At 45.2% G+C, this 13,386-nt stretch overlaps 1 protein-coding gene across 13 annotated transcripts in view; it reads right to left on the bottom strand.

Moving 5' to 3' along the window:
• Positions 1-13,386, bottom strand: part of EPB41 (erythrocyte membrane protein band 4.1) — a 96,870-nt gene that overhangs the window by 17,025 nt on the left and 66,459 nt on the right. For 2 of the 13 annotated variants that reach the window (XM_054292639.1, XM_054292630.1), the window contains exons 12-17: positions 12,410-12,615; positions 10,615-10,671; positions 10,461-10,505; positions 9,668-9,730; positions 6,494-6,673; positions 4,544-4,579 (exon numbers count right to left, since the gene is read on the bottom strand). In XM_054292639.1, coding sequence (XP_054148614.1) covers positions 4,544-4,579; positions 6,494-6,673; positions 9,668-9,730; positions 10,461-10,505; positions 10,615-10,671; positions 12,410-12,615 — 587 coding nt within the window. Of the gene's footprint in view, positions 1-3,208; positions 4,117-4,543; positions 4,580-6,493; positions 6,674-9,667; positions 9,731-10,460; positions 10,506-10,614; positions 10,672-12,409; positions 12,616-13,386 lie in introns of those variants that run through there. The other 11 variants (XM_054292637.1, XM_054292641.1, XM_054292631.1 and 8 more) reach the window with 11 other exon arrangements.

Here is a 13,386-nt window from a genome sequence, read left to right as displayed (position 1 = left end):
ATACAGAATGTACAAGAATGAGACCTTACGTGGATTGCCATGGACTGTCACTCCCTTTGCATCACAATCAAACAGGGAAAAAAGCAGAAGAGCGCCTGGGAAAGGGTCTGTAGCCCAGTGGGCACATCCCTGGGGCACTGGACAGATGAGGTTTCTGCTCCTGCTAAGTTCCAGGCCTCCTCTCTCAGGAGGGATCAGATCTACCTGGATGAATATGGATAACTGGCCTCTAAACTGCCAGAAACACAGAAAGCATTTGTTCAATTTCTTTTACTCTGCAGTGATAACTGGTATATAAATTGCAAAAATGTTCCTGAGCATTCTCAGAGTGTAAAGTTTCCAAGGTTTTTTGCTGATGACAACCAGCCTTATCTCAAGATTTAAAGAGAGAGAAAGAGACCACTTGAAATAAAGAGTTAAAGAATTGAGTAGAGGTGACAGAGCCTATCTCTTATCCCGCTGAGATGAGACACCCTGAGCACTCTGGCCTAAGGTTGATCTGGACAAAAAATTTTAGAATTCAGGTCCTTTGAAAATGGGTGACAGAGCTACAGAAACCATGGCTTTGCCAAAGCCACCAGTGTGGCTTCCAAGTTCTTGTCACGGGATCAGAAATGCAGGAAACTCAGCAGTGCTCACTGCAGCATCCCAGGCAGCGATCCCGAGCAATGGCTTTGGGAAGGAAGCACCTGTGTTCAAACTCCAGGAAATATGGACAGAAAATGGACAGAGAGATCCAAACAACTCCTGTTTCTTCCCTCTTCACACGAGGCTGGGGAGAACAATCCCTGTTCTTCATCACAACAGTTACCACTCTGGGAAGGCGATGCAGGCAGGGAATGCCAACCACAAGTTGACTTCTTCCAGCCTGCATTTTCTGTACAGCACACGGCATCCCAGCATCCTCCCTCACCTCTCCTCTCCAGGGCCCACCTCCATCTTCCTAAACTCCACATCAGATCTGCTGAAGTCCAAGTGCTGCTTTCCTTGGAGCATTCCTAGGGATGCTCCAAGGATTCAAGGACACAGCCTGCCAGCACCCTCCTTCACACCAGACTACACCTGGACAACAAGCCTCAGACTTCTACATTTCCTAGTGCCAAAGGAGGAAGACTGTATATTAAAGGCAGTGTATTAAAAAGGGAGGAATATTTTCCAATGAAAAATCGGCATCCTCACAAAACAAAGTCCTAAAGGCACAAACTGGTGAACTAATCGGAGCAGGTTACAAGAGGAATTGGAAGGATTCCTGTGGGATTAAAACAAAGGATTTCACTAGCAACCTAAGTTTCTGAGACAGCATTTAGAACCTCAACCTGTACCTCAAGAGCAAGAGGTGGCTCGAGTGGCCCATGATACCCCACGGACCCTCAGACCAGACAGCACATGCCATGTTTACCTTATTCCTTCCAGTTTATCTGCCAGCTTCCTAAATAATACTGTTCACACAGATACAGATCTAGAAAGGGTTATAAATACAGGTATTTATATATATTCACACATTTTAGTCCATGTAATAAAGGCCTGCTCCTTTCTCTTCCATGCTGCTGGAGCAGCTGCCACCACTGGTGACACTGGGGGGTGTTCTCAGAGTGACTGTGTCCAGGCCAGTCCTCCAGTGGACACAGGAGAACACAGATTGGTGCTGAAAGGAGAAATGGGGGGCTCAGCTCAGCCCCATTGTTACTATTTACAGAAAAGAAACCCCTCAGACACAAAGTCCCACCTTCCCTTCAGTTCACAAACCAGCTCTGCTCAGTCTAGCTGGGCTGGAGCCTGCACAGCTCAGGCAGGATAACTTGGATAAATGTGAGCATCCTCTAGACACATTGTAGGCAATAAACAACGAGCGGCATGCAACAGTTTGGTTAAAGAAGTCAAAAACAATCGAGGGCTTTAACATTAGAAGTGTGTCCTGATGTGGCCAAGCCAACTTGCCAACAGAGGGAATGTTCAAACAACAGGTAACTCCATCTCTGTGACCTAAGCAAACATGCATCAGTTAGTTCTACACAAATTAAACAAAACACATTCCAAGTGCACAAAATCCTTCAGATAAAAAAAAAAATATTAATCTATGTTTACAATAAATATCTCCTTGCAATGAGTTTTCTCCTGTAACACTATGTATTTTCTTGGATGTGAGAATAGTGCTGGAGAGGGAAGCTGGGATACTTTGTCACAGGCTTCCCCCACTAGAAAATGAAAGGCAGACCCTGTCCCTAACTTATTACCAAGAGCAGCAGTGAGAACCAGTACTTTTTATTTAAGTGCCAATCCGAGATTCCTAGAAATTTAGTGTTTATGGACTGGATTCCAATGTTCTTCCTAGAGAGTCAACCTCTTGTTGCCCACAGAGGTTGTGGATTCCCATGCCTGGATTGTTCAAGGCCAGGTTGGATGGGACTTGGAACAACCTGGTCCAGGGGAAGGTTCCCTGACCATAGCAGAAGGGGAACAAGATGATCTTTATGGGCCCTTCCAACCCCAAACCATTCCAGCATTCTGTGACTCAGCAGATTCCTGTAAAGCATATTTTAAATCAGTGTCAAATGTTCTTTAGCTTGTGAATATCTTACATTTAAAACAACAAGCTTAAAAGCAATTCTCCAGCAATTCCTATGGGAAGTCTTCAGGGGCTTGGGAAACCAGACTCTCCTCTCAGGACTTCCTCCACCCATAGGCTCTCCCACAGCAGATGGGAACACAATTCAAAGAATTTGCTTTTGCACCACAGGAAACTTCAGAATGGACCTGGCAATCCAGGAGCACTCCTGCTAGGTCCCATCACAGCCACACAAGGACACACAGCAGGATTAACACGACAGTCACGGGTGTCCCTCCCAGGACAGCCAACTACGGAGATCAGAAACCAGGACAAAGAAGATGCAGCAGAGACTACAGCCCAGAAATTCAGGAGCTTTGGTCTTGAGGTTTCAATATGACCCTGTTGCCACTCAGAGAAAGAGCAGCCACCAAACAGTCAGTGCTATAACCAGGAGGAAGGACATCATAAAGGGAATACGTGGAGAAGGAAAAACGCTAGAGTACAGCTGACACTTTTTGAGTGATTTCTGCTCTTCAGGGATTGCAATAGAAACCTTTGGAAGAGTTGCTTCACTTGCTGGCCGGGGAAAGGCTGTCTCAGTAGGTATCTCCTGCTCTTTTAGTTTGTCTTCATCCTGTACTAACAGAGGCCGTTCCCGTGTCTGCTTTCGTGGTAGAAGATCAAGAAAGACAGAGAGAGATGAACAAAAATGACAGATGGAAAGTGCCCAAAATGACACTTGGAGATGTGCAAAGCATTAGGGCAGCTCTTCTCAACATAAAATAAACTGCCCTGGGGAGCAGAGCTGCTGGTGGCTTGTGTCACACCAGCCCTGGAGCTATAGAACCATGTTCTCTCTGCAGAGCTCATCAACATCTGCACCAGGATCATGGGTGTTTGATGCCTGCCCTCCCAGAAAAGTGGATGCCCAAAATCTTCCAGAGTGTTTTGGAACTGGAATGGTGAGAAAAACATTTGAAGCATTTCAAACAGGAATGGTGCAGTACAAAATGCGGTCTCTGACAGCTTCCTAATCTACAGTGCCCTTGAAACCCAGTGTTTGGAAAATCCCATGGAACAGCCAGACTGAAGAGCAAATACAAAACGCTTTTCCAAAGTTCTGACTGGAGTATCAAAATTTCGGCTGGTTTGAAAATTCTATTGAATAAGTGAAAAACTGTAAATCTTAAAAATCCCACGCATGGAACGGGCAGGGTGGCAGTAGGAGCACAGCATACTCCTGGAATTTTGCTCTGTGTTTTAGCATATTTGTTTCTGGAGTTTAAAGAATGATAAAAACCCAGAATGAGTAAATCAGCACACAGGACCATGCAAGGGCTTCAGCACTTCTGCTGAAGAAAGGAAAGATTGTGGGAATGTTGCTGTTCAGTAAGTCTACACTCCTTTAGTTTGCCAGCCCTGGTCAAACCCAAGTGTACTTAGGACAGGAAAAACTTGGCTCTAAGCTCCCTCAGCTGAGCCAACCTCCGCTGGTCAGTGCGGTATTTTGGGACTGGTTCTTTGCACACCCCTAAGTGGTGAGGATTCGGGAGAAAGTAGCTGGGAGACTGGGCAGCAAAATAAAATATAAGATGCAAGAGTAACATGATCATTAAACAACAACAACAAAACAAAACAAAAAAACCCAAAAAACCAAAACAAACAAACAAAAAAAAAACCAGAAAGAAAGACAACATAAAAAGAACAGGGAACAGTTAAATTTTCAGAATTGCTTTTGTCCCCGAATACACGGTTATATTGGTCATGCAGCTTTTTCGAACCAGCCATGCACCAAAATAAGCAAAAATTGAAAGCTGCAAAAGCTGCAGCAGTGCCAAAGTCCTCTGGGTGTGAGTTACGAAACTACTTCATGTAGCCAAAAAAAAAAAATGTTATCCAGCAGCTGCTGTTGAGTTTTTGCTCGGTGCCATTGCAATAGCAAGTCTGGTTCAGAAGCACAGAGCAGAGCAGCAGCTTTACCTCAAGCCCACCAACCTGTCTCTCAGAAGATGGGACAGTGACTTTCTTGACCTGGACACACAAAGCGTGTTAAGGTTCAGTTGTCTCATAACAAAACATACAGGAATAGCAGAGAAGTGGCCCCTGGCAAAAAACCCTTCAGCCACTAAGGCAGGGTGAAAGCACCATCATGAACAGGAGCAATGGCTTTGCACCATGATTTACGATCCTTAATTACCATCTGATTTATGATCCTTCAACACATGCAGGTGAGGGAAACCTTTCTCCCCGGTCAGTGCCTGGAGAAGATGCATTTCTGGAGGTTCATAGCAGGACATAGCAACCTCAGAGTGAGATCATTTCAAAGAGGACCAGATTAAGAAAGAACTTCCAGAAATGCAAATCTAGGGCTGACACCAATTCTGCAGTGCTGCAGACCCACTGCCGCCTTAGGTGAGACAAGCCCACACCATCCAGTTATGGTAACCAGCAGCCCTCCACGGTCTCAGTGTGGTCACCTTGCAAGAAATTCTTCATAAAAACCAAGGATAACATTCTTGAACTGCAGTTGTAGAGCTTGAGAGCCTCAGCTCCGTCCCACCCACTGGGCACTGAGCAGAGCTCTGCTGCCCACACTCCTGAGGAGTCTACGCTGAGGCTCAGCCACAGAGGGTAAAGCCTGTCCATGTGTTGAACAGGGCAATCCCAATGACAGGCTGCCCACAAAAGCAGTGGCCGCCCCTGGATCCCTGGAAGTGTCTGAGGTCAGGCTGGATGGGGCTTGGAGGAACCTGGGACAAGCAGGAAGTGCCCCTGCCCACAGCAGCGATGGGACTGGAGGGGCTTTAAGCTCCCTTCCAATCGAAACCATTCTGAGATTCTGTAACAATCAACCCTGAGTAAGTTCATTTTGGAGATCTCATTTTGCTAGTAGGCAAAAAGCCCTTTAGCTGTCCTGGCTTTACTCCAAGCTTTGAGAAGCCTGTAGTAAACTTGGTGTTAAACTCCTTGTACATGTTACAATTACCCTCCATCTACTGAAAGATTATTTCCTGATTAATAAGTATCCGCCTTGTTTGAACATGAAGTACTAGTTCCTCTGCAGGGTTGTGGGAAGGAAGGGGAAAAACTGGACTTTCAACCAAGAGAGTCTTCAATTACCACCACTTGCAGTCAGGATGCAATTTTTCTGTTGCAATAAAAAATTGCATTTACCACTTAAAAGACTGATTGCCACAGGCACTAACTACAGTTTTACTCACAGACTCCAAATACGAGCCAGTTGCCACCAGTATGACAAGAGGTGTCTGTTAGCCAAGAAGAAACCAGCTGGTGACTGGTTTTTCCTTGAAAAATTACCTTTTTAAGGAAATTAGCAGAGAAACTGTGAGTATATGTGGTTACTAACACACAGTTCCTGGAAGAAGGGAGATTCTCATCGTGTTTGAACAGCCCTGCTGTGGCCACCCGAGGAGTCTTCTCAAAGCCTCCACAGCAGATCATCACCTGGAGTTCCTAATGCAAGTCTAAACCCAATGACATACCAGATTAACTGGAGAATAAAGTGATTTTGGAAAAATCATCCCATCCCAGTGCTTCTCCACTGGGTTATCTGCAATGTTATCTCTGAAGTAATAATTTAGATCTTTGGGTATTGGGTTTGTCAGGGTTTTTTCCACATTTTGGGGAGATCCAGGAATGACCCAGTCCCCAAACCAGCCATGGGACAAGTGCTCTCTAGCATCTGACATTGACAGCAACACTAGGAAAAGTAGCATCAATACCAGCTAGGGAATTCTTACATCCTTCTCTACCAAAAAAAATCACATTTTTATAATACTACAACTAAAGCTTCGATTCTCTCAGAGAACATTCTGCACGTTACAAGCCAATACTAAGGATTAAAACTGAAAACAAGCGGAAGCCAAGGGGAGCTGAGCCCCAGAGTGCAGCGCTGCCCCTGGAACAGCCGTGCCAGGTACTCACTCCGTCCGCTGCCGTGGGGATCTGCCCGTTGACGTTGAGGCTGCGGAACGGGGAGTGGGTGGACAAACGTTTGTCCCACTCACTCGGCCGAGGCTCGGGCACGGACTCCATGAAGTTCTTCTTCAGCTCACTGATGTTGGCATGGTGCTTCTTTATTTCCTCCTGGGTCTTATCTAGATCCTATCAGCAAAAGGACAGGATAAGTGAAGGGACACGGAGAGAGCTGGGACTGCCTAAGCTGTGCTTAGCAAAGCTGCACTCAGCAGATCTACTGACAACCTCCCAAACTGTGCTCACACTGCAAACACACAAAGGGAGCATCCTCTCTCCTCCTCTTTTTAAATTAGGATAAACTGCAACCCCAGAACAGGGTCTTGTCCTGCGGCGGGACTTGCCAGTGGTTCATCTCAAGCTACACCAAAACCAGGTGACAGCTGAGCTGGAATATCATGGATTTTCCCCAAACAGGATTTTTTAAAGTTGCCAAACTATGTTTCTTTGGGTTATTTAATTTAACATCTTTAAATTTTGTGGGTTTGCTTTCTTTACCCTCTGCTAGCCTGAGTATTTCCAGTTATTAACACAATTGATGATAAAGAAAATGTTTTCTCAATTTTATTTACTCGGTCCATATCTGTTTCTCTTTTTTTCTAGCAGAAATTATCTTTGTTCCCAGAATATCCCATTACCAGTTTTCCACTCCCTCTCATCTCATCCCTCCAGGAGCCTCATAGGCAGTTTTAGACTTCAGAAACAAAGATGAGATAATTTTTTGGGGAAAAAAATCAAACTGAAAATTTATTTTATGCTGGATCAATCAAGAAACTCCTGCTAAAATTTTTCATTTGGAGAAAGTCAGATTTTTACTGTGTGATGCCAGTTTACAGCATAAACACACATACTTCAAGGCAAGTCAACTTGTTAAAAATAGTTCTTCCTTGCAAGCAAACCAGAGGCTATAGAAAAGAAAGCTTTCGCAGAGAGCAAACAACTTTTCAGGACGGGGCCAAAAAGCAGCAAGAAAAGGGGAAATCAAGGTCAGTAAAAGCATCACCAGGAAATTTCACTCTTTTTGTGCTTTTAGGTGTTACGCAGCCCATCGATTTTAGAAGATGGGACAACAAATGCATCCCTAAGTGAGGGCCCTCCCAAAAATCTCCATTCCTGCAGCTCACTGAGGACACATCACCCTCCCTCCCCACAGGGCTAAACCCCAAATGCCTCTTTAACAATATGTACTTTTTTTGGCACAATTCTGGGGGGAAAATAACAAATTTTGGCTTCTACCCTGGATGAAAGTATAAGGCAAGTGCCTGTTAGATAGGGAAAAAAAGTAGAAATGAGTCTGCTGTGGACTCTGGGGCAAAGAGACTGCCTGGTCCAAGAAGCCTACAGCTGCTCCTGGCTCAGAGAAGAGAGAAGGACCACCCTGGCTTTCCAGCACTGTGCAGGAGCAGGGCCTGGGAGCGCTGGCAGAGGAGCCAAAGCCACGAGGAGCTACGTGGAGCCGGGTCTGGGAAGCACCTTGAGGAACCAGCTAGCCCAGTGCCTTTCCCTCCTGTCTCACCCTTTCTGCAGGAAGCTGGTGCATGTGGAGGGTTAAAAGGCTTTCAGTAAAATCACCAGGCAGCTTCAGGAAGGTGAGGTCTGACAGGAAAATATCTGATCTGCCAAGTGCATGGATTAAAAAAAATAAAGGGAATAAAGGGGGTGAGCTGCTGGGTCAGCCTGATTGTAGGGGAGGGCTGGAGCATCTGCAACAGAACTGTGGGAAGGGGAGTGGAGACGGAAAGGGTTGGGAGTCAAGTATTGCACTGATGGGAAAAAAGAGGTTAGAAGCAATGACAAAGCTCTGTTTGGGGTTGGGAAATTGGAGCTGTTTGAATTGGGTGAAAAAGCAATAGGCGTGATCTTCAGAGCGCTCCAGTGGCAGCTGAACTCTGCCTATCATGTGCAGACCCTTCACTTGTCACTCAAAGCTCAATGTTGTAGCAGTAAAAAAAAACCAAAAAACAAAAAACAAAAAAAATCAAAAACAAACAAACAATAAAACCTCCAACAACCCCAAAAAACAAAAAACCCCAAGAAACCCCCACAGAAGCTGCAATACTTTGAACATTCTGATGAGAAGGCAGTTAGTACACTCCACTTTCAAGAGATATCACCAGGGAAACCCTATGAGCTGCTGGTGCTGCAGGTTTGAGTAGAAACATGTAACACAGGACCAGAGTATCAGAAGCCACAAAACATCTCCCATAACAGAGTGTATTAAAGAAAATAAAATATATGATTGGCATGGTCTGTTCTGAGACTGAGCTTAGATGAAAACAAGTGGAAAGGGCTCCCAAATCCAAAGGGAAGAGCTGCAATGTGGAAGAATAATCCACCCGTGACCACTGAGCCTGTCTATCAGAGCCAGAAGGACCTGGCACTGAGCCAGGATGGGGCCCAGGGGTGATGAGGTGCTGCAAGGCCAAAAATGGCCCGGAAGAGGATGGAAAAGCTGCAAACACCACTGCAGCATCCAAAAAGACCCCTCCTGCCTGAAGGAACACGGACATTGTGGTGGCCTGGACATCATAGAGATGACAATTTCACAGAATCCTGGAATGGTTTGGGATGGAAGGGAACTTAAAGCCCATCCCAGTCTCCCCCTGCCCCGGGTAGGGACACCTTCCACTATCCCAGCTTGCTCCACACTCCATCCAACCTGGCCTTGGGACACTTCCAGGGATCCAGGGGCAATCACAGCTGCTCTAGGCAATCTGCCCCAACTTCACCAGCAGCTTATCCTGAATTTTATATTTTCACAGGCTTTTCCTCCAGGAAAATAATTTGTTTCAAGCAGTGAAAAACAGGTCAATGAGCCCAGCACTACAATCCATGATTCCTTGAGCAGCCAGTGGGTCCCAGAGCAGATCTGAGCACTGCCAATCATGTATTTTGGGGAGGTATGAGAGAATGAAAGTCAGAAGAGGAAGAAGGAAGAAGGCCTGCACATCATCATGTTTACTGCCACCATGCAGAAGCATAATTAAAAAATCAACCAAATCAAAAGGTCTTTCATGCAAGAGCATGCAAAAACAAGGGCAGCAGCAGAAGAGGAAGAAGTTCAGCGCAGATGCAGAAGGTTTAGCAAATGCAACTCAAAAAAAGCTTCAAGTTCATACAAACCTCCAACATTAAATTGCTATGCCTGATATAAATGTTTTCACCATCTAGCCTCTTTGATCTCTTCTGTGAAAATGAAAGAAAAGGGGGAAACAAAACAAAACAAAAAAAGCACAAAAAATTAAAACATTGGTCTTCTGGGATTGATAAATCGGCAAATTAAAAAGTTAATCAGCTTGGGAGTGCAGCGCTGTGGCAGTATGGGGTGGGAATTCCCGCTGGGAATGGGGGTCTGGCTCATGGAGAATGGGAGATGAGATGAGTCCTTTAAAGAGACAGCTCCCAGGGGCCTTGGCTCTGGCCACAGACACAATTCCTGGTTTTCTGTGGAAGCCTGGCTCAGTCACCTCACCAGCTCCTGAGGAATGCAGGCTCACCCTGAGCTCGGGGCTGCACTGCCTGGGGGGACTTTAACGTGCACAGCAACCGCCCCTTAACCACTGTCCCACCTTGGGTGTTTCCCTATTACTTAATCAATACCAAGAGGCTTTCTCTTGATTTTTGTTTTGCATTTCCTGCAGTGCAGGCTACATTTAGTTTCTAACTAAATTTGTTACTGAGAAGAAATTCCATAAATCAAAACATGTGTGTTTCTTTTGAACATTCAACATGCGTAATTTCAGCAATGAGCTTATCTATGGGACAAAAATTAATTTTCAAATCAAGTATTTGACAGTTTAAAGAAAACCAACACCCCAACCCAAAGCCCATGAAGAAACTGGAGCACTGTCTTTTTAAACAAGTTACATATGCATGAATGATATGTCAAATTTGGTGAAAGGGTAAAATGGCTAACCTTCCTCATTCTTATCAGCTCTTCCTCTTTTTCTGCAGGCTGCTGCTGTTGGGCAGTGATAAAAAAAAAAAAAAGAGTTGTTGGTTCATTTAACTACGTTGAACCTTGGGGAAAAAAAAAAGTGAGCAACCTAAACTGAATTATTAGCACAAACCTGGGGCTGGGCACCATTCGTGGTGGGGACTGTGACCTCAATATGTGTTTTCCTCACCTACATTTAGGAAATAAATTGGTAAAAACATTTCTTGTTAGTAGATTTGTTTCAAGAAACCATTTAGTTTCAAACACAGCTGCATAAAGTTGGTTTTGAAGTGCTGGGGGAACATGCAAAAACCAACATGCAGCCCTGGGCAGGGGTTAATGACACAGCAGCTCCCCAGCACTTTGTTAGTCAACAGCATGTTAAATAATTCCTCCAGCTTGAGAATTATTTGTATTTGAAACCAGTGCTCCCCAGTGCTTCTGAAGAAGGGCTTCCCACTTGCAGTAGGCTGGTCAGGCAATGTTTTCAAATGGCATTTGCAGCTGGATCTCCCAGTGAAAATCCAAACAAAGCAACATGCTCAAATTAACACAGACCTCAAAACCAGAAATTATTGGTTGTATCGCAGGTATTATGTTGGAGGAGGCAGTAGAAGAGGCATAGCCACAAAACCAAGCCTAACATCACAAATTAGGTTCTTTCCTGTCCATAAGTAGAGAGCCAAGATTGTCTTAACACTCTAAGGGAAGTATTTCAGGGAAACTAGATTGCCACATACTCTGAAGGCAAAAGCATCAGAGTGATGCAGCTCCATTGGAGAAACAGTAAATTTAGTATGTTCAAATCCACATTTTCCTCCCACATCTATGTTTAAAGGGGAAAAAAAATCTAATGTTTAAGCATTTAGGAAAAAACCTGTAATAAGTAAGATGGGATAAGTAAAATTTCCTTGTTCCCAGTGTAACATGAGGGAGGGGGAGCAGCTGGGCAGGAACAGCAGGGCAGGATCTCTGTGCTCTGACTCCCACCCCACAGCGCCAACCTGAAGTTCCCTTCAGCAGTTTCATTTAAAAATTACTGTTCATGCAGGCCATGGAAGTTTTTGAAGCAACTGCCCTTTCTTCACCTCCATCTCCAAACCTTAATTAATAGGAATCATCCCTGGAGATGCTTACACAAGATCCACTGTATGATATGTTCAGAATTATGTGTCTCCAGCAATGCTGAGAACAGCTAAATTTTGGAGTAATGTGGAAACTGTCTCAAGACAAACACTTCCACTGCACCACTGTAAGGTTTCAATAAGTCAGTAATATCTGCTGAATATTAAGGACACTGTAATATCAGCAATAATTTTCCACATTATTTCAACTTATTAGAACAGCACACACGTATCAACCCCAGCAAAGAACTTAGACATTTGTAGAAAGATCAAATAAGGGTTAAAAGTACTGAATTTAAACAATAAACTCCCCAAGATCTCACCAGTGCCATTTTCAACTAAAGCTTTAGTCCAGTTTGCAGCACTGTATTGCCAGCTCTCCCAGCAAAAGCCTATCAAGATGAAAAACACTCTGGCACTGGGCTGCAGACCAGATCCATTATCACTGATTTCACTGGAATTCACTCCTGCTGTCATACCAGGAATCAGGGGGCACAGTCTGGCCATGGGTGAGCTCTGAACTCTAGTTCCATGATCACATGCAGCTCTTGCCAGTGTTTTTAACCATCTATCAGCAGGCTGCACTCGCTTTGACTACAACCACCAATACCCGACCGCCCTGGAGCTCCTTCTTCCACTGAACGTCACAGCTGGGATCCCCTGCCACTCAGACCCCTGTGCCTGCTCCCACCCAGCACTGAGGGATGAACCCCTCATCTCCCAGAACAGAGCTGCTGCTTTGGGGTGACTTCCTTGGGCGATGCTCCAGCCCAGCTCTTCCCAAGAGACTCCGCTCGGGCCTACCTTTGAGGCGTCCACTGGCTCCTCAGGTTTCTCCAGGGGAAATTCTTCACGTCTCACATCAGATTTTGCTGTTTCCTTCCCTACTTTAGATGTGGTCACGTCCTTCACACTGGACTTAGCTGGGGCTGGTTCTGCAGGGTGGCTCTGAGCGATGGCTGGGGCTGAGGTAGGCCGGGGACTCCGCTCTGGGGTTATCACAGCCACTGCTGAGGATGGGGGACAGACAGGGACAACGTTCAGAGCAGGTAACTTTTCAATGGATCGTGCAAAGTCTTTCCAAATTACAGTGCTGTCATTTAAAAAGAAAGGGAGAAGGAGGAGGAGTATGAAAAAAAAGGGAAAAGAAATAAAGATGTTGAGCAAAGCAGCTTGTGCATTTGGTACAGGAGAGTTGAGATTATTTTCCTTATGGTTTAAAATAAAATCAAATAAAACCCCATACCAGATGGTTTACAAAAAGCAAGCTTGCACTCTGCCACACCAGAAGCCACACCAGAAAGGCAAATCTATTTTTGACATTGTGCCATGAATTTCTGGGTCCTTTACACACAACTGACACGGACTCCATTCCAATGCAACTAGAAAAGACACAGCGCAAGGAGCTCTGTACTCAGAGGCATCTCCTCACACAGAAACAGATGGCTTCTGGAAGAAAAACACAGGCTTTCATCCCTGTCCCCCGTCCCCCCCACCAAAAATCAACAAGCATTGCTCCAGCAAACTTCACGGCAACTTCCCAGTGGGTTTCAAGTCAGGCTGGGACTGTGTGTCTGAGCTGGGTATCATCAAGGCAGCACAGTGGGAAGATATCCAGCACTTCCAGGCCAGTGACAGTGCAGAAATGAACAGCATACTGCCAAAAAACATCTTTTCAGAGGATGATAGTTGTGACTACAAGCACTAGGTCCACACAAAGTCAACTGCCTACTTCAGTTCCTGATTTGCCAGGGAGTTGCCCAACCCCAAGGAAATAGTCA

Source organism: Melozone crissalis, unplaced genomic scaffold (genome assembly GCF_028551555.1).
Source record: "Melozone crissalis strain CALT ecotype California unplaced genomic scaffold, PUWL_Pcris_2 ptg000111l_1, whole genome shotgun sequence".
In the NCBI taxonomy this organism is placed as follows: domain Eukaryota; kingdom Metazoa; phylum Chordata; class Aves; order Passeriformes; family Passerellidae; genus Melozone; species Melozone crissalis.
This window is presented reverse-complemented; position numbering and strand designations above follow the sequence as displayed.